Raw genomic sequence first — 27,430 nt, 5'->3', positions numbered from 1 at the left:
AATGATAATCATTAAATTTAATGACTAAAAATAGTTCGAAGATTTTTTTAAACAATGTATAAAGCATATTTTCCTTGCAGAGTAAAATTAAAGGTTCATTTTGTTTATGTAACCGTAAGAAAACACTTGCCTTCACATTGCTCAGAAAAATGTGTGTGTGTGTGTGTGTGTGTGTGTGTGTGTGTGTGACACAAAAATTCAGAGCAGAAACTCAAAGGAAGAAGCTGTACTGCCTGCTCCAGAGCCACTTCTGAGCTGATGCTTTCCTGTGCCAGGACTGGGTGGGGAAGGCCCTCCTTAGTCCTCCACCACTTTCAAACCATTTTCAGAGTGAACACAAACACTTACTAATGGTGCTGACCACTTTCATTTAACCCAGATCTCTCTTGGGTTTTGATCCGAACTACCACAATAGACTGCTGCCTGGGTGACTCAGGCCAGTCCCTCTCTCACCCCTAGCTACAATTTCACCTCTATAGTAATGCCAGGTGGGTTATACGCCCTCTGCCTGCAATGTTGGAATGTCTTTCCCCTCTTCCCTTTTCCATCTGTCACTGTTTCCATGCTCACAAAGTACGGAGGCCTCACCTGGCCCCCAAAGCAAGAGACAGGTGTCTCTTTCTCTGGGCTTCCTTCATGATCTTCCATGACTCGCATGCCTCCAGTCATCAGCTTTGGTAAAAATCCTGTTAGCGAGAAGTTAAGCCTCTCCTTCTTGAGACCTTTTTCTTTACTCCCCCCCAAATTCTGCAAGAACCGCCAGCAGCATGATGTCTAACCACCTGCAACCCTTCCCTTCTCCCTCAGTGCAAGCTGATCTCTTAGCCGCCTCCCCACCACCACTCGCACTTGGCAACAGATGACCTTCCTCTCTCTTTGCTACCTGTGCACACTGCACCGGCCTGGACAACGAAATCCATAAAAATGTATTCTATCTCATCATTTGTCTGTCTTCAACTTTGTACCATGAACTTTTGGAAAGTAGTCTGACTACAAATCATCTTTTTATTCGTAGAGTCTAGCACACAGTTATTCTTCAATACATGCTTAAACTAATTAAATTTATTAATTCAACGTGGGTCTGCAAAGGTGCAGGAGATAAGTAGAAGATCTGGCAAGCATATGCAAATTGTATTTATAAGTGAGTAAGTTACGAGCTCCAACTATCAAACTTAGAAACAAGTATGGGAATTTATTATGAAGACAGAGACAGAATAATCCCCAAGGTCCAAATGCAGTCCTGAGGTTAAAACAACAACAAATATAACAATAAGGAAAGATTCGCTGTTGTCAGTTTGAATACTGGAAAGAGAAAAAACAATATTTTTAACCCATGTCAAATTTATAATAACTTATTATCTAATATATTATTATCAAATTTGGGATATCAATTGCATTAAAAATTATAAACCTCAAAAAAAAGTCCATAAACTATTAGGTAGATCAGCTATTGGGAGATAAAACTTGAAATGATAAAATTTAAAACAAATGACAAAAATGTATTCTGTAAAACCTGAAGATATGATAATGGCAGGAAATTAAAAAAAAATAACTTTAAAATAATTTATCTAAGTTAATGGATACTTGGTTCAGAATAGTTTAATACAGGAATATAAATTTCTTTGGAAGCATATCTCTAAATTCTAAAGTTTAAAAAAGTTCTTTTTTGAATATAGTGAATTTTTATTGTGATTACACATATATAACATAAAATTTACCATTTTAACCAAGGTGAAGTTTACAATTAGTGGCATTGAGTAAACTTACAATGTTGTATAACCATCACTACTATTCATTTCTAGAACTTTTCATCATCCCAAACAGAAATTCTATATCCATCTGAGTATAGCCATAATGTAAAAACTTTCAAACTTGCACATTTGATCTTCCTAAAAAAAATCTACTAGATAATTTACAATAGTTCCATCTACTTGTTAAAGCTATTCTAAGAATTTTTCAGAATGGAAGATTCTTAGCTAGAAATAGGTAAATAGCAATGAATAATTTTATTAATAAATAGATGCATGGAAACCCAAATATGTTATTTATGTATCAAGAACACTTCAACCTAACACAGTCCAGTTATGGTACCAAAGCTCCACTCTAAAAGTTCTAGTTAAAAATCACTAATATTGGTTGCTCGAGGGATTATTCTATGCATCTTAATGTTTCACTCTCTTTTCAGACTTGGAATGAATTACTTCAACAAGATGTAGAAACTTTGTTAACAGTACATTTGCATTTCTTCATCCTCTTTTCTACTTTTATCATATATATAATACATCTATACACATTTTTTAAAAATATGTTTTTATTGAATTCAGAGAGGAAGGGAGAGGGAGAGAGAAATAGAAAAGTCAATGATGAGAGAGAGTCATTGATCGGCTGCCTCCTACATTGCCGGAGGATTGAACCCGCAACCTGGGCATGCGCCCTGACCGGGAACTAAACCATGACCTCTTGTTTCATAAGTTGACACTCGACCACTGAGCCATGCAGGCCCGGCTTATGGGAGCTTTTACTGCAATCAGTTGATTTTGCCATGGGAGCAGGGTGTAGGACAAGAAAAAGTAGTCTGTTACCTATTTTTCTGGGAGCATGATATATTTACAAAATTTGACACTGGGCCCATTTTCCAGCATGATACTTGAAGGAAAAGGTCACTGCAAAGTATGGTCCAAAGAAAATTAATCTCAAACCATTGTCCTTTAACTTGAATGTCTCAATTAAGCTTATACAAACAAATTAGGTATTGGCAAATTCTATAACAATTCAGTATCTAAAGAGCCTTACTTCCCATTCTTATACAAATGAATAGAAATAATAATAAATGGTATGGTTTATGCAGTATTTTATAACTCAAGGACGTATCTTTTTTCCAAACCATGAATAAGTACTTTGCCTTCAGCCTACCTTTTGTTGTTGGTGGTGGGTTTATATGTGCCCTGATTCTACATGAGAATGCCAACTGGAGTAAGGGAATAAGATAGAGAACTTTTTTACTCTGTTTATGTGGTATTCTGTTCTACAAAGGGTAAAGCTTTCATCTTTTAATCCTGTATCCACTTAACTACACTATAGAAGATTTATTCTGACCCCCTCTTGTTTCATAAGGAGCTCAAAAGTCTGTAGCAAATTTTGACACTTTTGTTATGTTTTTCTGACACCCCCCCCCCAACTTACTTCTCTCTCTCTCTCTCTCTTTCTCTCTCTCTCTCTTCTCTCTCTCTCTCCGCCCCCCCCCTCCCCCAGCCTCATTTTCATATGGACACAAAGCATTGGGATAAAATGATGGTTCATTATAGTAGTACAGAGCTCTTATCTTCATCCGGCAAGAGTCATTTCCTTCCAAAGATTGAAATGCAAATGTGAAAATTAATGATAACTGCATTATCTGATAGCAGAGATAATACCAATTCACTGTCAAAGTAATACACAGTCATTCTACGATTTCCTCCGCTTCTCAAAATATTCTTCTTACTGTCAGACTATATCTATGGTTAACTATGTTTCATAGGTTTCTGTTAATTTACTTCAAATGGCATTTCCCAGATCTTATATCTACCACATTTTCCCAATCAAAAAGGAAACGAAATCAGAACTGTAATCTCCAAGCCCTTCTTTGGATGAGCTAGTAAGGAGGAAAAAAAAAACACCAAAAACCTGTATCATTAGTGTGTGCTTCTACCTCAAGGTGGTCTTGTAGCTACCATTCCACTTTCTGCAAAACACTCCCACCTTCTTAGTTTAATTTAAGGCACAAAGCAGAACTAGCCTGGTCATTTGAATGCATCCATAATGGTGAACAACAGCTGAGTGAGGTGACTTATTTATGATTTCTTGACCAATTTTAGTCCAGATGCAACAAGTACACACATATGATTTTATGCTAGACAATTATTCTTGAAAAGTATTTACATTAAAATTTATTTAACTGAATCATGTTTTCACTCTATCTAAATAGAACAGAATTAATGTAATCCTGTGGCGACTTCTACATAATAAAAATTATTTTGCAAAGTTAATTCACAGTACAAATGTGTAAAGAGGGCTTATCTATTAGGCATTGTAAGGGCTACAAAAGCACAACTGCCGAAATGATGCTAAAAGTAATATTAAAAGCTATTTATTAAACATGTCTAAAGCTTTGAACTATTTTGTTTACATAGAAAATGTCAATAATAATGTAGCTATTATTACTACCCCCATGTTATAATTAAGGAAACTGAGGCCTTGGTGAATTAATAACTTATCAAAGCCACACAACTGATAAGTGACAAGGTCACAATGTAAATCGAAGAAATGTTTTTGGTTTTCTCCACTTCTTACACTATCCAAAAATAATTTACCTCATGGAAAGTCAGACTTCCATGAATCAATCTGTAGCATATAAAAGTTATTCATAACTATATTCTACTAATTTATCAAACAGTCAATGAAGGTCTTATTTTCTTTTTCATTTTTATTAAAATGTCCCAAATATCTAACATATAAATATCAAAATCTACTTAAATAAAATACATGCTTATCTTGAAAAATTCATGTCAAAGAATCTAAATAACTGCTTGCCCTAAATTTTATATCTGTGTATATTTTCATTAATACACATGTACTTATTTGCATAATTTGAGTTGCTTATTCCTTTATTAGAGCTCCTGGAAATTTCAATTATAGCTGCTGTAAGTCTGATGGCAAGACCAAGATTCACTCCATATTAAACCAGAGAAATCAAATTATTCAGTATTTTCAAGTGTAAGACGAAGTAACAATGTTTATAATAACATAACCTAGAGAGTTAGCATTCTTAGGGTTAATATAAGTAAGGTGTGACTTTTATGGTGATTCTTTCATAGTGATAAATCATGAATTTATAACCATTTATCTGAATTCTCTTCCCCAAGTCTCCTTCTAAATCTAAATACATACGTTAATACTCTAGACTTTGTCCAGGGATTATTCCAAATATTTCTTTAAAAAGATAAAGCCAGAGATGTAAACACTATTTCCAAAATAAGGTCAACATTCTAACTATTGGTCACTGTTTTAAGGTAAGGGAAACCCATTAACATCTGCCCAATCCCATGCTCTTCCAAACGCCGTGCTAGATACTTTCTCTATGTCACCCCTTTCAAATTTCACCCTCACAACAATGTTTCAATGTAGTTATTACCGTTCTTTCCATTTTAAAGATAAGGAAACTGAGGCCCGGCTGTTAAATATGCCTGAGCTCACAAGGCCCCAAGTATCAATGTGTGAACTCAAGCACAGACCTGCCTCACTCTTTAATTTGTACCTTTTCTTCTGTAGTTTAGGCCATTCTCTACTTTCTAGCTTGACATACTTAATTAGTGCATCAATGACTTGAATGCAACACAGGAGTAATTAAAAGAGGTTAAGGAGAGAAGTAGCATCAAAAGAGTGTGGACAGCATCATACTACAACTTTGACTTCTCCCTAACACCTTTCAAAAATTATTAGTACACAATAACCATTTATCCATTCATTGATTGATTAAATGGATAAGAATATTGGTAAACTGAAATACTGCAAGGGTGATAAAACATGAAACTTGTGAGGGTAATAAAAGAAAAGAAGAGGTATTTAATTAGGCAGAAATGATATAAGCGAAGTACAGGCAAATATAGATGAAAAAGGAAAAAGACTGGATAACAAGTACCTTTGAATTAGGTTCATATGATTCAACATTAAAGAATTTTACACCACAGAAATGGTTTCAAATGTAAGATAACTTTTGCAAACGATGTTTAGGTTCCACCTAATCCTAAGAGTTAACAAAGGTGCAAGCAGTTACTAAATGTACCCTTTAGTTGAATAACAAACAAAGAAAAAAAAAAGTTTTCACTGTAAAGTTGGCATTTGATAAAAATAGAACACTTCAGATAGGAGTTGATTCATTATTGAAATGAGCCATCAAGAAAGGTTGTGGAGCCGTCTTCAATCAAACTCTTCAAAAATAAGATAAATCCTAATCTATCTGAAATGATGTCAGCTCTATGCCTCAAATTCTTTAGATAATTTCCTTGTCCCTTTATTCTGTCTATTTTTAGAGAAAACCGTCAATCTTAGAGTGACTGTCTGAATTGGATGGGAGTGCCTCAACATTAGGAGACCTTGAAGTCACACCTGGCCCATTACCTCATGTCTTAACTGATAATTTGTGGTTACATTCAAAAGTAGATGCTAAGCATTTTCATAAGTTTACCCTTTGTGGAACCAACAGATACTACTATTGGGCTTTAAAAAATGCTGAGAAGAATTTTAAAAGGTTCTGCTTCAAGACTCAACAATTCCAAAGCCATAATAATGATCACTTGCATTTTATGTGTATACTTCTTACAAAATCCATAATATGATTTTCTACATTTTATAACAGGGAATACAGGCCCAGAGATATTAAGCGAATTGCTAAAAATCGCCCAGCAAATTAATGGCAAGTCCAGAATCTGAACTTAAATACTTAGAATCCAGAGCTATGTTCTAACATGTTTGGAAATGACCATTAAAACCTGGATAATGTTATCTCAATACAGTAGGAAAATACCAATAATGTTTTGTGAAGAACAAAAATCTGAGAAAAAGTATTGCTATAATCTCTATGTAATAGCAAAAGTAAAAACAGTCCTCTATACTTTCTCCTAATTAAAGGAGAGACATAAATATTCTATCTTAAAAACATAAATACCCAAACAGATATTCTTTTGTTATGAATTAACCTCATCAAAAAGTTTCAAATTAATTTTTTTTTTTGCAAAATAGGGGAAACTTTTTATCAATTTTACTGTGTATTTTAAAATGTTTCTCATATACATAACTGCTTAAAGACATACATTTTTCTTTAAAGTTTTTACATATTCATATGTGCCACAAAAAAGAACATTTCTCCACTGTCAACTAAAGAAAATTTTCATTAAATCAGATAGATTAAATTAATCTCACTTAAAAGTGAAAAATCATATCCTGAATGAAGTTATGCTTTAACATAACTCCTCAGTATTTTTTGTACAATTTTAATCAAAGGCAGTCTTGCCTGAATTGAGAAGACAGAATTATGCAATAAGGTCAGAATACCAGAAGTCTACATTTTTCTTTTAAATTCTTAAACTGTGGTATAATATACATATATATGGCCCGATGCACGAAATTAGTGCAAGGGGCTCAACCCTTGCAGCCACGGCTTCGTCCGGAAGGTCATCCAGCAGGACGGCCAGAAAATCGCCCGGAAGGTCATTCGGCTGTCCGGTCTAATTAGCATATTACGCTTTTATTATTATAGATTTTCATCCAAAATCATGAGTAACATTATGCTCTGGTACATAGAATACAAACATTTGTGCGTGTCATGAGTAATATTAGAAATGACATCCTAATAATCAGATATATTGTATCTTCATTTTTGTTTGCATTTTATTTTCCAGCAGCTGGTTTCAGAAAATTACCACCAGAGTTCCTCTCCTCTTCACACACAGCAGAGAGCAAATTGCAAAGTCATGCAAGGCTGAAAATATGATTGAAATATAGGGATCTCGCTTAATGAAAACTGTTACTGCTTTGAAAATTATGGCTAAAATTACTTCTAAACTCACATTCTTAAGCCCTATAACTATTTATAAATAGTCTCCATTTATAAATATACCATCAATTTTAAATTATGCTTGCACCAAATACAAAGGTGGTTTTTTTCCACAGCGTTTTTATGAACTTTATATATTTATATACAATTATATTTGTGTTTTGGAGTATTTTGATCAGATTTTGTTTTTCTTGAAATGGTAAGATGTCAGGATCTTTAAAATTAAATTTAACTTTCATTCATGCAAATTAAAATGCTGCCAAAACCCTGACTCTAAGTGAGGCATCTGTCGGTATTTTCTAAACTTCTAAGTACATATTGAGACTCTATAACCTACGATATGACTACACTGAAAATTTTTCTTTGAAGTATTATTATTTATTACTGTTTTGAAGCTTTAAAAATATGCCCAATTTGAATACAGATTTAGCATTAAGATTTCTGTTCAAAGAAAAATCAAGTAGAGTTGACTAATTCTTCTATGAGTATGAATGAAAACAAGATGAAGACTTCAAGCAAAGGTAACCTTTGGTTTTTATAATTTATCAAAAAGATAAAATTTTCTTTAGATAATGATGTTTATTTAACCTCCCAAGTAACGGGTGTATAAACAAATAACTTTGTAAAGATCAGAGTTGAGGTCATGAAGAGTTTATGACCTAATTAAAATGTGAGAAAACCCAGTGAATTTCTGATAGTAGCAACAGGTGGTTGGATTTTAAGTTATCTGTCCTACCTGGTCCATCCCAGTCACCTGTCTCCACTCCAGGCTGCCCCGGCTTCTCTGGCTGCGTGTCCCCATCTGACTCTGCCGTCTCCTGGACACCTTCTTCATCACCTAGAAACACCAACACACAGAGAGAAAGGGAAGTGAGGGTTTAAACTTGACATTGAAATCCTTATAGAAGGCTGTGCTTAGAATATGTCTAATTATATATTTGTTACATATATTGTCATTACACTGACAAATGTTCATGATTACTCATTTTTATATCTATTACGGCTTGATAATAAACAAAATCAGCATTATTCATTAATAAAGAAAGTTAACTGCTACAAACAATAAAGAGCATTCCCATAAAATTTTTCATTTGGAGTTATTAATAGTCTATATAAGAAAAAATAAAAAGCGGTGTGTAATTTTTATAATACCCTCAATACAGAAAATCTTAACTCACTTATTTCTGAGTTATAATTTTTATAGAGGCAAGATGCAAAAGACAAAATTAAATATCATAGAAAAAGACATTTATGTTTGGGGTTGAACATAGGTTATTTTAAAGAAGATTTTATTTTTTTCCCCAGCTTTAAGCTTGCTAAAACTAGGCCCTACTTACTTTGTAAATGGGTCTAGAAAAGGCTATAATTAAACGATTAGAATATGCGATGGGCCAGTGACTCAGTCCTCACAATGCAAGAAGCTATATAGAGAGGCATCATTGTAATAGAGAGAATACAGCCAGTCTGGACAATTCCATGCCTTCATTGTCACATAATAAAAGAGAAATATAATACTTTTTGAGCACAAGTACAGACAATACTGTGGTGAAGGCCTGGGGTGGAGGTGGGGGCAGGTGTGGGAGCAACAAGGGGTCAATGGGGAGAAAAGGGGGACATCTGTAAAACTTTGAACAATAAAGCTAAATTTAAAAAATAAGTATAGGTATGGCAAAGAAGGAGAAACACATTAATAATGCCAGCACATTTTAAAAGTAAAAATATAATTTAAAAGTAATTTTATTTTAAACCAACAATCAGAGCAGTCCATGAATAATTCCAATGAGGACAATTAAGATACAGAAATACAGAGCCCAGACGCATAAAATGACACAGACCAGGGAGAAACTATTATGACTAACTTTGGACTTCTACCTTCATAGTGAAGTCAGTGGGAAGCATTAGGTTATTTCTGTGGGGGACTGATATGACCATGTGACGTAAGTTCGATAATCTATATAATAAAAGCCTAAGCGACCATTATGGCAGAACGACCAGAACGACTGGTCACTATGAGGTGCACTGACCACCAGGGGGCAGACGCTCAATGCAGGAGCTTCACCCTGGTGGTCAGTGCGCTCCCACACGGGAAGTGCTGCTCAGCTAGAAGCCGGGCTTACGGCTGGCGAGCGCAGCGGTGGTGGCGGGAGCCTCTCCTGCCTCCATGGCAGTGCTTAGGAGCAGCGAGCTGAGCGGTAAGGAGTAGCAAGCAGGCAGGCAGTAAGGAGCAAGGGGTCCCAGACTACGAGAGGGCACAGGCCGGGCTGAGGGACACCCCCCAACAGTGCACAATTTTCATGCACCGGGCCTCTAGTTAACATATATTTACTGGGTTTCTATAAATTCGTCTGTCTTTGACTTTTCCCTTATTCATTCCATAACAACATTCATTCATGTCTCAGATAACCTTGCCTGAAATTTTTGTGAAACTAGACTATAGTTCACTCTACTCTGAAATATTTTAGTAGGCAAATTAGTTATTTGGAAGAAGAAAAAATAATGACAAATATAGTGAGAAACAAGTATCTTTGGAACAATATATCAGAATAATTACAATAATCACAAACATTAGAAGTTGAAAGTTTTCATTTGAATCTATAAAAGTTCATCTTTATTGAACAGAAGTGATATACATCATTCTTTATTAATTGATTAAAACACAGGCAGTCCTTGGGTTACGTCAGACTCGACATATGTCATTTCGTGGTTACATCACCATCTCCATTTATTTATAAAAAAAAAAAAAAATTTCTGTCATTCCAACATATGTACATATGTGCTTTATGTTTTTTATTATTTATTTACCACAAGTAAAGGTCAGGAATTGTTATCTTTCTTTTACATTTTTGTTACCGTTTCACTTCATTACTGCTGTGTATGTGCTCCATGAGAGTGACGTAGGTGCTCATGTAGGTGGGTTCCGACTTACGGCGAAAATCGCGTTACGTAGCGCTGTAGGAACGGATCTTTGACGTAACCCCAGGACCTACTGTACCACATTGTGATTCCTAGGCACTGTGCTGAGCATTAAGAACACAAAACAAAGATTGGCCCTCTTCTCACGTAACTTGCAGACTAGGACAGAGACAAATCAATAGACTGCAACCTCACATGGTGAATGGTTTGGTGGGAGAGTCCATGATACACGAGAGGCACACAGGCATGACACCTGACATGGACTTGGTGCAGTAGAAGCTTCCTAGAGGAAGGAAGCAAAAACATACCTGACATTTTGGAGGCGTGATCTTAGAGGAAACAACTCTATAGATATAATGCCCCAAGGCTCCATTTTTCAGATTAAAAATGACTAATCCCTTATGAAAAACATGATAGTAATTTCATTGTTGTGGCAAGAAAAATGGCAGCTTAGAGGTGGTTAAACTTAAACCATTTCAAGGATACAAGAGTTGGATCCAGATGAAGTTTCAAGATGCCAAAGAGAAACAGAAAAATATTGCTATCGTATGATGGTTAACTGAACACAGTCCTTTACTTCATTCGATATAGGCCGAATTTAACCAAGATTATTCTCATCCAGTATCACTAGGAAAAGAAAATGGTAGAATGACTATAAATCTCAGCAGACATTCAATGCACAGAGAAATTTGGTAAATAGCTCAAAATGAAAATACTATAGTTTAGCTTATTAAGGGCTTGATAGAACTAGTAATTTCATAAAATAAAATAAGTTCATTAAATGTCACTTAACTGTCAAATCAAAACTGTAGAGCTTAGCTATGGTAAATTGTACTGCTATGAACATAGGGGTGCATATATCTTTTTCGAATGTTGTTTCTGATTTCTTGGGATATATTCCTAGAAATGGGATCACTGGGTCAAATGGGAGCTCCATTTTTAATTTTTTGAAGAAAGTCCATACTGTTCTCCACAGTGGCTGCACCAGTCTGCATTCCCACCAGCAGTTTCACGAAGGTTCCTATTTCTCCGCATCCTCTCCAGCACTTGTCATTTGTTGATTTGTTGATGATAGCCATTCTGACAGGTGTGAGATGGTACCACATTGTCGTTTTGATTTGCATCTCTCAGATGACTAGTGACTTTGAGCATGTTTCCATATGTGTCTTGGCCTTCCTTATGTCCTCTTTCGAAAAGTATGTATTTAGGTCCATTGCCCATTTTTGATTGGGTTGTTTATCTTCCTTTTGTTAACTTGTATGAACAAAAACAGATCCAGAGACAGAGAAGCATCAATCAGACCGTCAAACCTCAGAGGGAAGGTAGGGGAGGGTGGGGGTAAGCGGGAGAGAGCAACCAAAGGAATTGTATGCATGCATATAAGCCTAACCAATGGACACAGACACCAGGGGGGGGGTGAGGGCATGAGTGGGGGAGTAGGGGAGCAATGGGGGGGATAAGGACATATAAGTAATGCCTTAATCAATAAAGAAAAAAAGAAAAAATAAATTTTAAAAAAACCTGTAGAGCTTAGATTTCAACTTGTACCAACATCTGGAGCAGTGCTTGGTATTGATAATCCTGATTCATGAGATGCTTTGCTCCAATTTGTTTCAAAATGCAGCACATATAATTACAACTACTGAAAAAACATTGCAAAGTATTTAATGGAGTACTGTGAAAATAGTTGATTGTAAACAATTAGCAGCTCAAAAGAAATTGCATTTATTTAAGCTATTTATGAAAGTGGGTGTTTTATATATATAAACTGGGTGTTTTATATACACACACACACACATATAGACATTTACACATACATATATATATATCTTTAATAAAAATAAATCCTGAGAGAGAAGACCAGTTTAAAGTTTCTGCCTGATTATTTAATGGTGTTTTCCTAAAGAAAGAATGCAAAAAAAAAAAAAAAAAAGGAAAGATGACCAAAAACACAAGAATGTCAAGTAAAATTATATTTTTTAGTGTAGAAAACAATGGGCCATAATTAAATGTATATTCATCTCAATATCTGCTATGTGCCAAACACAGAAATCATAAAGGGGATTAAGACAGAGATCATGTCACGAAGCTCAGATTCCACATTAGACCTAAACTCGGCTACCATTTCTTGCGTACCACACAGCACTAGCTAAATACTTTATGACGTCACTTCAACCACTTTGTCATATACTAATATCCTTGTATTTCAGAGGAGTAAACCAAGAGGCAGAGAAGTGAGAAGATGCCCAGGCACACTGCTAGGAAGTGGCAGGGCCAAGAACTGATCCTGAGCCAGTCTGAATCCAAAGACCATACTTCAAGCCATGAGAACATTACAAAGCTTATTAGATTTCAAACAAAGAGCAAGATCTGATTTGGATAGTGGTTTTCCTCATAAGTAAGCCTTGTTTCTTCATTATGCTTACATTTAAAATGAAATGTTTAATGGATTTCATCTTTATAAGCATTACTTTACTTGGAACTTAGTAAAACCAACTATACACAGATGCTTAATCAATAACCATTGCTCACTGACCAGTGAGGTAATTAGATTTCGGTTTCATTCTTTTTAACCATAACCTACTGCAATAGCATTATATTCACTAATTAATTGCTTTCAGCACACTATTTCTATTTAATAACTAAAATATGTCACATTTTTCAAGTTTTACAGCTTTCATCTTCTAAGTTTATCTCAGGAAACTAGCTCTCATTTTTATGGTAATGTTTTTACCTAATTCATTCTTAATCTTCTCACTAATGAAAAATGAAATTATTAAAAATAATTTAATCGAATAGGAAATCTGTGAATTACTTTCAAGAAACACTATTTTCCTTCACAATATAGGTTTGTTTCTTTCTTATCAATATACTTATTCTCATGGAAAGTTTATAAACAGAACTTCATTTTGATATTAGCCCAATTCAAGCTTCTATTCAATTTGAATGGAAATGACTGTACTGACCTTTGTTCTTTCTTACTTCTATCCATTTTTGGTTTGTAAGTTTGAAATCAGCACTCTAGAGTAGCTTATGAAAAAAATGGCATGGACAACTAATAGCCAACACAGTAATAAGTTTGTTAAGATACTGCTTTGAAAGCTTTTTTGGTAGGAAAAGCAAAGGGAGAAAAGGATGCTAGATAGAAAATTACTGAGAGACCCAGGAATGCATCTGACATTCATTCATTTACTTGCTAAATTCTATATTCACATCCTTTCATATAGAAATTTCAGTGAATTTTTAGCAAAGCACAAACACATTTCATGGGATCATCACTAAATATATTCAGAAACCGACTCATGAAATGATGAAACGGAATAAATGTCAAGCAGTAACAAAATCTGTAATATTTCTAAAATTGTGGCTAAGGAGTTAATGGTTTCCCATTGTGAGATTAAGCTCTTTTGTTGGTCTTTTAAAAGATATCATGCATATTTTATGGGCCCTTCCATTTTTCTTAGTCTAGTTTTCAGAATCAATGAGACCCCGATAGGAAGAAACTGAAGGTGTTATTGAGCAATAGAGTATACAGCACACATGACTGGGGGAAATGCACTGGGATATAGTCTTTGAAACACATGAAACAGAATCTTTAAATTCCGTATTAGGTGGTGTTGGCAAGGGGATCAAAGCAGGGACTCTACTTGACAGGCAAAAATCATTTCAAAAACACAAGCAGGCATCTTTTCACCAAAAGTTAGGTATTCCTATCGGAATTAAAGGTTTGCCACATTCTGAGACAGTCACATCTTCCGCACAAAATAACAGGAGTGCTTGAAAGCAGTCATGCAAGCAAACAGCCTTTCTCAACCTTGCTCTTTTAATCCGTGTAGTTCCTATCAATGGTAACCTCTTATAGAAATTCTCGTACAATATAACTATTGAACTTTCTTGACTAGGAATGCTACTGTCGCTGTTAGTCATCCCTATAATGTATTTTGCAATCAGCTAAATCATCAAAGTATTTTTTAACAATGAACAGTTCAGAAGTGACAGATCGACTTTCTTGTTCACAACTGCTTATCAGTGAAAAGATATCACATATGTTTTCCAGGTGCTTCCTATAGTTAGGATACCTTCACAGAAGCCGCTCATGAAAGATAAGGTCATAAAAGAGATGAAAAATGTGAGCTTCATACACTTATGGTTTTATCATCAGACAAGATAGCTTTGGTTAAAGTACTTTAACACTCAAAAAAACAGAAAACTGCAGCTCATACTGAAGGGCGAGGACATGCAAGTTTAAGATTCAGTGTGTGTTTGCTTTGCCTAATAGTCTCACAATGTTGTTTGGCTTTAAAACAATTGTTTGGTTACCCATTAGCCAAACAAAAGTGTCAAGTTAAATTAACGGCGCATTGCTAAACTGTAGACAGAGTTAGATTTCCAGATACACAAAATAAAAACATGGACTGATTTTTGCTCATACCTAAAAGGAAATCTAAACATTTCAACTGAAAAAGAACAGGTTTATTATTCTGTGGATTCCTACTATAATGGTCTCTGACTCAAGTCTCCTTTTGAATTACTACAAATGTATAAGAAAATGCAATTTTTTTTTGCCAACTTCTGGATACGCAGCACACAATGAACTTTGAAAAAAAAAATGCATGTGATTTCCTTGTACCTTACATAACAGCCTTTTCATAATCCAGAATATGAACAATTAAGCAGATTCAAAAAATAGAATCCATACATTTTCAGACCCTGGATGAGGAAACAATCCTGAAACAGTTGATGACAGGGGTCCAAGGCTAAATCGTATTTTGAAAAGAAACTCAATCTCTACACCCAAAGGATGACTATTGTAATGTGTGGCATTTTGTTATAGCCTGTAAGGAAAAATTCTTGAAAATACCAACATGTATGGTCATGATAGCATTTAAAAGTCACATTAACGGTATTGCTAACTTAGAAAGAAAAAAAGGGATTTACAAATTCTTTCTACAGTACTGAACATTTATCCTTGATGTCAATATCATCCTCCATGTGAAAAGAGTTTCTCTCAAACTTCCAGTTCCCTGAAGACCTGGAGCATAAGGGAAATTTCCACTGGGTTAAAATAAGGCAAATTCTCAGCAGTATATCATTCAAAGAATTCAACTTTATTCCTCATTATTTCTCTCAGTGAGCACCTGCCAAAGCCACATATATAAACAAGTATGGGGGAAGGACATCCTGTTTTAAAGATGTTTCTACAATATGTATTGGAAAGTTTACATTTAAATAACTTATTTTTTTCTCCCCCCTTAAAAAAAATCACACCACAACAACAACAAACAAGAAACCCTAAAACACTGCAACTACTATATTCCATTTGGAGGAGGATTCTACACAATTTAGGCACCTCTTGTTCCAAAGCAAAGACCAAGTCATGTCTGGGAGCCTGTAAATGAGGAACTGTGATTTACCTATTCGTCTACCTGCTGTTCCATGCATCAAGAGACCACGACATCCTCAGTTTGCTGGCCTCGGTCATCACTTCAGGAAGTCATCATCACCAACACTAACAAAAAGTAGAGCCAAATCTCACCATCTCTGAAAGTGTCTCCTCAACAAGCCAACCTCATCTAACAGGAAGATCAAGCCAGTTTGAAGAAGGTTTGTTTGAGCATGGTTTTCTATATAATCTTACTGTTTCGTCTTTTCCTTTTTAACAAAATGATTCCTTTCCAGAGAGGCTATTCCTCTCATAATCCATCTAAGGATATGAGTCATAACCAATCGCTCATTTCCATAGAGTTTCATTAATACAACATAATTTGCTTATCTTAAATAGACTGTATGCAAGCCATTTATCCAGAATGCTAAGGACAATGGAGAATGCATGTCCTGGCATGTTCTGGGGCCGCAGCCAACAGTGGCTTTGGTCGCTATCTAAATGCCCTTTATCCAACACTAGTTCGCACACCTAATAAAGAATGACCCTCTGAGCTCACAGATAGGGGATCACATTGATTTCTTCTGATAAACCCTGTTTTTGCTACTGCTTGACCACTGAAATTGTATCTTACTCGTTCATTGTCTCTCTCTACTATGGCTTAGGGGATCCTCAAATTTGCATTTGATGTTTCAGCTTTCAAGAACTTTATCTTCCTCTCTTAGGCCTCCTCTCATTATTTCCTGCCTTTCACCCTCTGCTCACTGTCCTTCCTGATCTCTCGGGCCCATACCTCTCTCTCCTGGGGTCAACTCACACCACAGCGTCCCTCACTCTTTGTAGGTTCATCAGGCGCTTGCCAACCTCATGCTGTTCCCTCCACCTGGGACCCTCTGACTTCTTTTCACCTAGTTACTGCCTATTCAGCGTTAGATGCCAGCTTAAGTGTGCCATCCTTAAGGACACTTCCTCTGAATACCCTCACTAGGTCCAACCACAGCGCACCACTTGTGTGATTATAATTGAAATTCCAGAATAGCCAGAACCTTCCCTGTGTCTACTCACATGGTATTCACAGCATGTCTGATATGGTAGATGTTCAATAAACATGTATGCCATTGGAGAAAGTGTGCATGTGGAATGGACTGATGGCCACAATGCTTCGAGTCATTAATTATCCCCCAAATCAAGCAAAAATAAAAACTCTGCCTTCTGCGTAAGCTGAAAACTCTCCATAGTAACAAACTTAGAGTTGGCATGTAGCTACCTGACAAAGAAAGACCACCTTGCCCAGCCTCTCTTTTAGGGAGGTGGACCCCTACTTGCGACTGTGTTCTGGACAATGGGGTGTAAGTGGGAAAGCCTGTGGAACCTCCCTAATCTAATGCTAATGAAGTTTTCATATCTGTGGGGATAAAAGTATTCTAGGTCAGTGGTCGGCAAACTCATTAGTCAACAGAGCCAAATATCAACGGTACAGCGATTGAAATTTCTTTTGAGAGCCAAATTTTTTAAACTTAAACTTCTTCTAACACCACTTCTTCAAAACAGACTCGACCAGGCCGTGTTATTTTGTGGAAGAGCCACACTCAAGGGGCCAAAGAGCCGCAAGTGGCTTGAGAGCCACAGTTTGCCGACCACAGTTCTAGGTCATGTCAGCCTCGTCCCAACGCAGATCCATATCTAGCTTCCACCACCAGGGATATTCCAAGTATGTTATCACAAGACCCATTCAGACTTTACCACAAGGTCTTCCCACATCGCCTCCTCCCTCAGGGCCAGCAACAGGGCCTTGGCTGCTGGTGATAACACAGAAAAACACAGATAGTATCCACAGCATCGTCTAGATTTTCAGAAACGTGGGAGAATTTTTTTTCTCTTCTCTGTTTTAATTTTTAACTCAGTACTCTCAGGAGTATGTGTGGTATCTTTAGGCTCAGGTAAATGCAGAGTGATAATAGATTTGAAATGAAAATACCTACTCTAAATTCTGAAACGTTTTAGAAATCTTATTCAAGGTTTTCTAAAAATTAGGAACTTGAAACCAAACGTAACATTCTTTTTTTAAAGTATTTTTATTTTTATTGATTTCAGAGAGGGAGAAGGAGACATAGAAACAGCAATGATGAGAGAGAATCATCGATTGGCTGCCTCCTGCACGCCCCCTACTGAGGATCAAGCCTGCAACCCAAGCATGTGCCCTTGACCGGAATCGAACCTGGGACCCTTCAGTCCACAGGCCTATGCTCTATCCACTGAGCCAAACCAGCTAGGGCCAAATGTAACATTCTTGATCATTGCTGTTAGGAGACATGTTTACGAAAGATACTAACAAGGATTGATTCAGGTTTTGTGGGGCCTGAAGCTTATAAAATTTAGGAGGCCCCCTTAAAAGAAGAGTACAGAGTTATAATTACAAAATCGGATGAAGGGGTTTGAGAGGAGTCTTTACAAGTGAGGAATTTTAGATCGATACCACACTACACTGTGGTCTTAGGTCTATCACTCAATATAAGAAGATCTAAATTAAACAATTGTTAAATAAACTTAAAACGTGAATGAGCCGATCTAATATTTATTTGATAATGTTACGTGTGAGGATAAGATATGCATTTTATATAAATTTTCAAAATTCCTTCCTTTTATTAATGATCTGATTCTTTAAGGTTACCTTAAAAGTTCCCCAACATAACTGCCAGTATTAGAGAGAAAACATCCTTCTTTTTGAAATTGGGTTTTCCTTAGGATATAAACTATTTTCCCTGTCCATTTTTTTCCAGTATCACTCTACGTATTTGCAGAACTGTTTCTTGTTAGAGTTACAGTATTTTGGTATCCCCTTTAGAGTCCGCCACTAGGACAGGATATAGGAACCCAGGACACAAGAATTAAATGAGGCAGATACTTGGTGGTAAATAGTTTCCATAATAGAATGATGCACATTACCACAAGGAAAGCTTGAGAATGAACACACTGTTACTTTAATCAGCCCCAAATCAACGTTTTCTCCACTTCTTACACATATTTCCTTATATCATTTGTGCATATATATTTTCCCCCACTTACTAAATGAGTGTATCTTTAAGAAACAAGAACATTCTTTATATATCCCCTTCTGCCTTTGTACGTGTGTGGTCACATGCGGACAATCGCACACATCTATGCTAATATAATACAACCAGAAATAAAAAATAAAAAAAACACATCAGTTTTCAGTGTTGGTTAACTAGCTTGGACCATAACTTGCATTGAAACAAACAAACAAAAAAGCTTATCTAAAATCCCAAGCACAGTGCCTTGTGCTTAAGTCTAAGGCAACAACAGAAATTACATCAAATCCCATTGTTAACTAGGTAGGCGGGGAAAGTGTTTGTGCACATCTGTACTACAGATTTCCAACGTGATAAATCTCTATCTTTGAAAAATAACCCTTAAAAAGACCTTCCCTTCTCACTGTCAGAAAAATATAATCACAGCCTCCTGTCTGTGCAATTCCACTCTCCACGTCTGCTCTGTGCGTAAGGCTCGGTAAGATACAGCCACTGTCAAGTTTCAGAACAGTTCCTTGTCTAATCTTCCTACTTCCCCAGATCTTCGATACAGAACCTGTTAGAATGTATTGCTTACTTTTCCAGTTCCTATGTTTATCTCACTTCCACTCTTGCCATCTGCTGCACTGCATTTCCTTCAGAAAAGTGAAAAGTTTTCACAGAGCCCAGAGTGTTCCCTGCAAACAATGCCCTATTCCCCTCTTCCTTCCTTCCTTTCTCCACTTTTTATTTGGTCTTATTTTGTGTGAAGGTCAAGCTGTGTTAAAAGAGTTCACTGAGCAAACTTTTCTGCAGGGCTGAAATTCCTACCCGAAGCGTTTGGATGGATATGTAAACATGTTTGCCATTTATGAATGGCTCCTGCCCAACCGTTTTTGGTTTGTCCCCACTCGTTTGAATGACCTGAAAACAACTTCACAGGAAACAAGCAGTGAGGAATTGTGGCTTTATTTCATGCCACCAAATCAGGGGAATTTCATCATCCAGTTAGTATAAAAAGCCTAAAGAGCTTGCAATGTAACTGTCACATTCTATCAAAATACCAATTCTACTCACTGCTGGTTAATTCATTAAAGCCATGGTCGGCAAACTGCGGCTCGTGAGCCACATGCGGCTCTTTGGCCCCTTGAGTGTGGCTCTTCCACAAAATACCAGGGCCTGGGCGAGTCTATTTTGAAGAAGTGGCGTTAGAAGAAGTTTAAGTTTAAAAAATTTGGCTCTCAAAAGAAATTTCAATTGTTGTACTGTTGATATTTGGCTCTGTTGACTAATGAGTTTGCTGACCACTGCATTAAAGAAATACCAAAATGATAGAAATCATCTAAGCACACCTTTAACTCACTTACTTTAACTTTTAATTTTTTATTTATTGTTTTTTTATAAATGCCCTTAATCTTGACTGACACATCATGTTTAATGCATGAATAATTAGAGAGGCCCAGGTTTAAAAATACCTTGAAAGGCGAGTCTTACGCCTCATATGGCCAGGCTTCCTCAGATGTGTTCATCTGCTTCTACAGGGATCTTATAATGATGGACATCAGAACACGGAATTAGTTCTCTATTTTTATCAGTACAATCACCTAAGTTTTCATTCGGTATTAACCTTTAGTAGCTTTGTGACTCTGGAAGAGTTACTGAACCTCTGGAAGTCACAGGTGAAAATAACACCTACCCTGCCGGACAGTAAGTTGATTAGAGATGATCCATGTGCAGCAAGATGTCTGACTTTCAGGAGCCATCAGCAGGTGAACGTTGTTATTACCATTATTATAATTCTTATAATTGGTGGGCAGTTTCAATGTCAATCTCTGGAATCTCACGGGACTACAAAAAAGAAGCTGAACCAGCAATCTGCAGGCGTTATCAGTATCTCCTTTAGTGGCAGCACACATTCAGGTATTTTCCCCCTGATCTTCGCAGGACAACAAAAAGTGACTGGCTATGTGACTATAATTAAATTCTTCTTACCACGGATGTCCACATTTCCCTTTTCACTTTCTAGGCCGGCCAGAGATAAAGATGAGCCCATGAAGTAAGAGGGGCAAATGCGTTTACACTGCCTGTTGCTTCTGGAGTGATCATCAAACGTGGTGAAACAGTTTACATACTAACAAGAAAATACGAATTTTATATTAGAATTTTAAAAGCTTTGAAAAACGTATTTGATTTAAACTTAAAAAAAATTCTAGGATGGATCCAATAAATTATTTTTAAATCATTTGTGGTGTTTAAGGACATAAAATAGAGGAGACAGGGCTAATTCCAAGAGAACAATTTCTCCAAAATTGATTTCTAAGGTCAATTTTATTTCAAATCATAATGTGACCAACAGTCAAATTCAAGTTTGTTAATGTTAATTCTATATGATTAAAGTAAATTAGCTTTCCAGGCTTCCCTAAAGCTACTCACATTTTAAACTGTCTTTTAAATAGAAACAGAAATTAAGAATTAGTAGATATAAATGATTGTCAGACATTAATGCAGATCTGCATGATATGTACATATGTATATGTGTGTATATATACATATATATATATAATTTCAGCAAATAAAACTGAAACAACCATATTTTAATTTAAAATAGCTATTTGTATCATAACAATTTGATTAAAACTACTCTCTTCATTCAATGTGAAGTACCAGAGAGAAAACAACATAGCAATAAAAGGGCTTACAAATAAGTGGTTTTCCTTTACAGTGGTCAGCTAAAATTAATGACTAACTCAATATCTAGCTGAAAAGTGAAAAATTCAATTAGTCATGCAGATGTCTGATTTGTAAACAGATGTTCTGATATCCAGATGTTCTGATTTGTATACATAACAGGAGATTAAATAAATTCTTACTCTTCTGATTTTCAACACTGTAGAGAAAACAACAAATCTACACTGAATTTTACAGGTCAAAAAGATGTTCTTACACTTGCAAAATCCTTAAGCATAAAACCAAAGAGACAATATTTTTGAATGGTAAAAATGGTTTTATATTCACTTGCAATTTGTATTATTAACATCAATGAAGTTGGTATAAAATAACGATGTAACTAAAACTTAGGCAAAGACCTCTGGACATCCTATATGTCAGAGAGAAGCAGGCTAAAACACACTTGATTACAAAACGAAATTGTTTCATAAATTATAAAAGAACTCTATAATTATGTATTTTGTCAAGTTTTAATATATTTCGATAATGTCTAGCAGATTGTACAGTGGATATCTATTGATGCTCAGCTCACAGAAGAACCATTGGATTTAGTTTATAATATGCAAAAAAGGGGTATAATTACAATACATTATTCATATAATGATATCATCATGAGTCATTTCACCAAGGGGTAAAATCAATCATTTCAATTTTGTTGAAATTGTTACAATGATATATCTGTAAACAGAGATGAAGTAAACAGACCAAGCTTGATCTGACCTTTACAAACTCAAACTAAGTCATGGACAAAATTTGCACAACCTTCTGGTTCCATCAACACCAAGAAAATTCTGACCCCCCTCTCTGAGAATAAATTGCCATCAAACGCTCCCTCATTTTTCCAAGGGTGGTGGTTTAAAAGAAAAAAAAAAAATCAATCTGATTCCAAAGAAAAACTGTTTTTTGAGGATTTTACGGTGGCCATACAAGAATCAAAGTACAGTGTCAGAAGGTTTTCTTTTTTTTCCAACCTCATGAAATAAAAATATCAGTAAGATACTTATAGCCTTTATTTCTATTTTCAAACATGAACTCATTTTCTTTTCGTGTGACTGGGTGACTTATGTAAGAAAAATTTACATATTTTTAAAAGAACGACTGAATCCAGGAGAACAGAGGGTTTGCCAAGGAACAATAATGTCATGTGGAGGGAGGGGGAGGCGGCGGGGAAGGGAAGGGAGGTTTGTGCCAAGCAAAGCTGGGGGCTGTTCAATCAGCTCTATCAGGGCTCCATCAGTGTCTCCACTCCAGCCAAATCCAGAGGAAACAAGGAGTCAAAGATTCAGGTCAATAAGCTTATAGGCGATTTGCACAAACAGCTCCTCCAGCAAGGTAAACAGCAAAGTCATATTGGCTTTTCTTTTTCATTCCTTCTCTTTGAACTCCCTGGTCCTAACACTCTGGAAATGTCAATGTTATATGCAAGAATTTAAAAAGCTCAGCTTCTTAATCCCGCTCAGAAAAAAAGGAACAAAGTTCCTGAAAAGATCTCCTTCCCTATTGAAATCAAAGGGACTGTGGTAGGGCCTCTTTCTGTGGATTCGGATTCCAGTTGCCCAAGCATCAGAGGAGGCAAAAACATGTCTCATTAAAGGTGTAGAAGAACAGGAAAGAAACCATATGACTGAAAAGGGTTTATGAAATACAGGTAAACAGACTTTCTGAACTGAAATAATAATAATAATAAAGTGAAAAGAAGATAGGAAATAACGCATGAAAGTTTGACACTGGATCCAATGAAAAACAAGCAGTTACCACTCCCAAGACCAAATCTGTATGAAGGTATGTTTTCCTTCTTCTTCTTCACAATATTAAGGATCTAGGCAATATTTTTGTTGCTTTAGCTTAACAAATGGAAGAGAGGGAAAGTAAGTGCCGATAATCTAGACTTGGGTTTGTTATAGTCTAACAAGAAATAGGTTTTTCTCATTTATTTCTTAATTTTTAAACAAAGCAACAAAACCTACAGCCAGAAAGAAAAGAAGGGGGTGGGGAAAGGGACATTTCGATATCTCTGGCAATCTACTGGTAGAAATAAACACAATAATGAAAATGGTTCTGATCCTCACGCCTCCTACTCTTTATCTCGCAGATACCAGGATGTGAAAAGATACTGAAAACACACACCCAACTCTGGTAGGGTGGAAGGGAGCAGAATGACTCATATCACCCTCAAACACCCCAAACTGCTCTTCCGGAAACCACATTAATGAGCCACAGATGGAGTCTCATCAAGCCCTTGGCTACAGGGATGATTCTGATTGGGGTTATCTGTATCTCCTGACAGCTTCCCCAGTTTGCTGGCTTCCATTTCCTGCTTTTTAAAAATAAAACTATTGAATGTATTGGGGGTTACATTGGTTAATAAGATTATACAGGTCTCAGGTATACAATTCTATCATAAAATCATCTCTATATTGTATTGTGTCTTCACCACCCCAAGTCTCCTTTATCACCATTCATCCCCCTTTTTATCCTCTTCTACCTCCCCCTCTCCCCCTCCCTTTTCCTCTGGTAATCACTGTACTGTGCTCTGTGTCTATGAGGTTTGTTTTTACTTTCTGCAGCCCTTTCTTCTCTAGGTACTTCCACATTGTGTCACACCCTGCCTCTTCTGTTTATACACTGACTCTCCGCTGTGGCTCTCCCAAGCCTTCCACCGTGGTGGGACTCAACAGATTCCTAGAGCAACAAGTTCCACAGGTGTGCGGACACCCCTCCTGCTCCCCAGCTCTCTGCTGTCCTCTTCTGGCTCCCTGCTACACTAGCCTCAGAGACACAGACAACTTGGCTTGGTACCAGGGCCTCACTCCCTTTCCTCAGGTCTCTGTTCCAAGTTCACCTTCCCCATCACTATTTATAACATAGCCTGCAGGTACGCGCGCGCGCGCGCGCGCGCACACACACACACACACACACACACACACACACACGCAATGCGACACCGACTGTCTTTTGTTTTCCTTCACAGTGGTCACCCATCCTATCACGCAATGTTTGTTTGTTTATTTATTGTCTCTGCGCCAGAGCGTGGGGTTGACTTCTATCTATTGCTGTGTCCCCAGCATTGAGAAGGGGGTCTGGCATGGGTTGAGGTGTACTGAATTTGATCTTGGACAGAACTGGAAGCTTCTGCCAACCTAATTCGGTATCCATTTATTTTGTTTTGGGTTTGGTATTAACTACTTCTGGGGGTAGAGCTAAATCCAAGCCTAAGTATTTTATTTTCTTTCCTATGCACTGCATTTTCTATTTTAAAGCTTATTTAAAATAGAAATGTAATCTTTACTTTCTGCCTACTACCTAAGTCGAATCTTTTTGAATGTCATGAGAAAAATCCATTGTTACACCATGTTTTCTTATGTTATGGATTTCCATCATGCTCCCCTTTTCCACCTTAATCTTTCCATACGAACAACTGTAGATCTACTTTTGCCCCACCCTGCATTAGTTTCTCTCCCCAGGTAAAGACGATATCCAGTGATTTCCCCCACCACCACCATGTCTAGGTACTGGGACTAGATGTGGGGTTTACCTGTCTTCCAAAATCAACTCTGATGGCCTGAGTTTCCCTTTCAGCCTTCGTGAAAGAGGACAGTTTGTAAGGCCCCTCGTTACCTTTTCTAGATAATCATTTTGGATCCTTCAACACTCAGTGACATGCAATTTCTTTAGTTTTAGGTGTTTTGTTTTGTTTTTTAAATAGCATTACATTCTATTACCTAACAGTGATATTGACCTGACACTCTTCTTCCTGTTCATATATCCTGTGACATTCTCCCCAAATGTGTCCCAAGATATGTTTATTCACTTTGGTCATGAACAACCGTCAATATTTCTAAGAGGAAACCCTCTTACAAACAATCCATAAGAGTAGACCAGTTTCATTAGTGACATCCACAACGGCAACCCCACCAAGAAGCTGACCATCTCTGAGTTAATCCACAATTGCTAATACATCAGAGAGGTCCCACCTGGCAGCAGTGACAAACCTCAAAGCTCCCCAGGTTGTTTTCCAGGCCACAGGGGTTCCCACGGATATTACTTTGCTTAGTTCTAAGCATGCATGGATGTACTTCTCTGGTTACTATATAAACCAGAAGAAAGGCAGAAGAAAAAAATCACCGAAGCTAATACTCCAGTACCACAGGAAATGTGTAGCACTTATGGACCCAGCCTTGATGTCTTCGTCATCCGTAAATTCAAGGAAATAATTCTTGCTTGTTTCCTTCCTCTCAGAGATACTGTGAGGCAAGATGCCAAACCATCTAAACGCACTGAACAAAAAGAGGATGACACAAATTAAAAGTATGACTTTATGTTCTGCTAGAATTCTTAAAATCTGAGGGTACCAAAGCAAACTTGAGTATTTTTCAATAGAGCCCATTTCATTCATTTCAAAAATGAAAACAAGAAACATTTTAAAATGTCACTGACCAAAAGTAAGAAGTGACACAGGAAATTCCAACAGAATTGGAATTGTCAGTCTCCAATTTTAGTCCCGTGACTATAACTAGGGTTTCTTCAAGGTGATCTTGTCCAAATGTGTGAATATTTGTGCTTTAGATTCCTATGATTAAGCTAACAGAATTCTGACCAACATTTATTTGACATTAATGTGGAATATCACATTATGAGAGTGATGTAATCATTATGTAATCACATGTTTTATGATGACTAGCAACTTTACTAATATTAATAAATGGCTTTGAGACTTGTCTAAAAGCCTTCATTTTTATAGCAATAAGAGATAATATCCACATAGAACTGAGGAAAATAATCCAATACTAAGTCAAGAGTCATTCTAAACACTGAAGATATCCTGTGTAATGTACAAGCTCCCTTTCAAAAGGAAGTAAGAACTTTAACCTATATAAGCTGTGTCTCAACAAAGAGTAGAGTTTATTTTCTTTTTTAATAGGAAATTACAATAGGATATGATTGCTTCATACAGAACACAGTCAAATATGAATAAAGATATATTGTATCTATATGTGCATCCTCAGTACTCCTTGACAATGTGTCAAAACACCTTATTTGGAAAACTTAAGATATTTTAGCCATGTTTTTGTAATATGGGTTGTTAAACGGCTATCTTTTGTTTAATAAGGAAAAAAAGCATTTGATGTTCAAAAAGGTTATTCCTTGTGCCCATTTGGGCGACTATCTCACCGCTAAATTTTGATCATGGCTGGATCTTTAAGTGAAGAAATTTTCCAAATAAACCAATTCATTTTCCTATGCATATTGACAAGTTTTAAGTTGTCGTAAACAATTCAGAATATTTGCAAAAGGTATGTTTCATCAATGATCCAAAGTTTAGAAAATTTGTCTTAAGAACAATTCTCACCCGCTTTTTTAATCACGACACTGGCATCATTAACCATTTAAATACTTTTCTAAAGCCTAATCTATATTCCTTCCTGAAACTGGCAAGAAAACATAATTATGTGTCACTGAGACTAATATGTGAATTTCTACAGAAAGATTAGCTTCCAATTTTCCAGAGAGAAAATTTTCTCTTCCTACTGAGGCTAATCAACTTAAGTGAAAAATGGAGTTCCCAGTATGACTTCAAGGGGATGCAATATATATCAAAGACTTCTCTCTCTTCGTACTAGTTCCTACTGACTTTAGTGGGAATTCCCTCACTCTTTGAGAGTAAAATAATGAAATTATTTTCCTATTAAATAAGATGGCATTAGTTTGAAATAGTAATAGGATTTATCCTAAAAAATATATGGAAATAAGAATTCTTATTCCCACCTATCATCACTTTCTAGTTTC

General features: G+C 36.4%; 1 protein-coding gene across 1 annotated transcript in view; it reads right to left on the bottom strand.

Annotated features, from left to right (window-relative positions):
- The window catches only part of ZFPM2 (zinc finger protein, FOG family member 2), a 436,841-nt gene that overhangs the window by 310,841 nt on the left and 98,570 nt on the right, over nucleotides 1-27,430 (bottom strand). The window contains exon 3 of the mRNA XM_054708624.1: nucleotides 8,328-8,429. Within this exon, the coding sequence (XP_054564599.1) occupies nucleotides 8,328-8,429 (102 nt within the window). The remainder of the gene's footprint in view (nucleotides 1-8,327; nucleotides 8,430-27,430) is intronic.

Source organism: Eptesicus fuscus, chromosome 19 (assembly GCF_027574615.1).
Source record: "Eptesicus fuscus isolate TK198812 chromosome 19, DD_ASM_mEF_20220401, whole genome shotgun sequence".
Lineage (NCBI taxonomy): Eukaryota > Metazoa > Chordata > Mammalia > Chiroptera > Vespertilionidae > Eptesicus > Eptesicus fuscus.
This window is presented reverse-complemented; position numbering and strand designations above follow the sequence as displayed.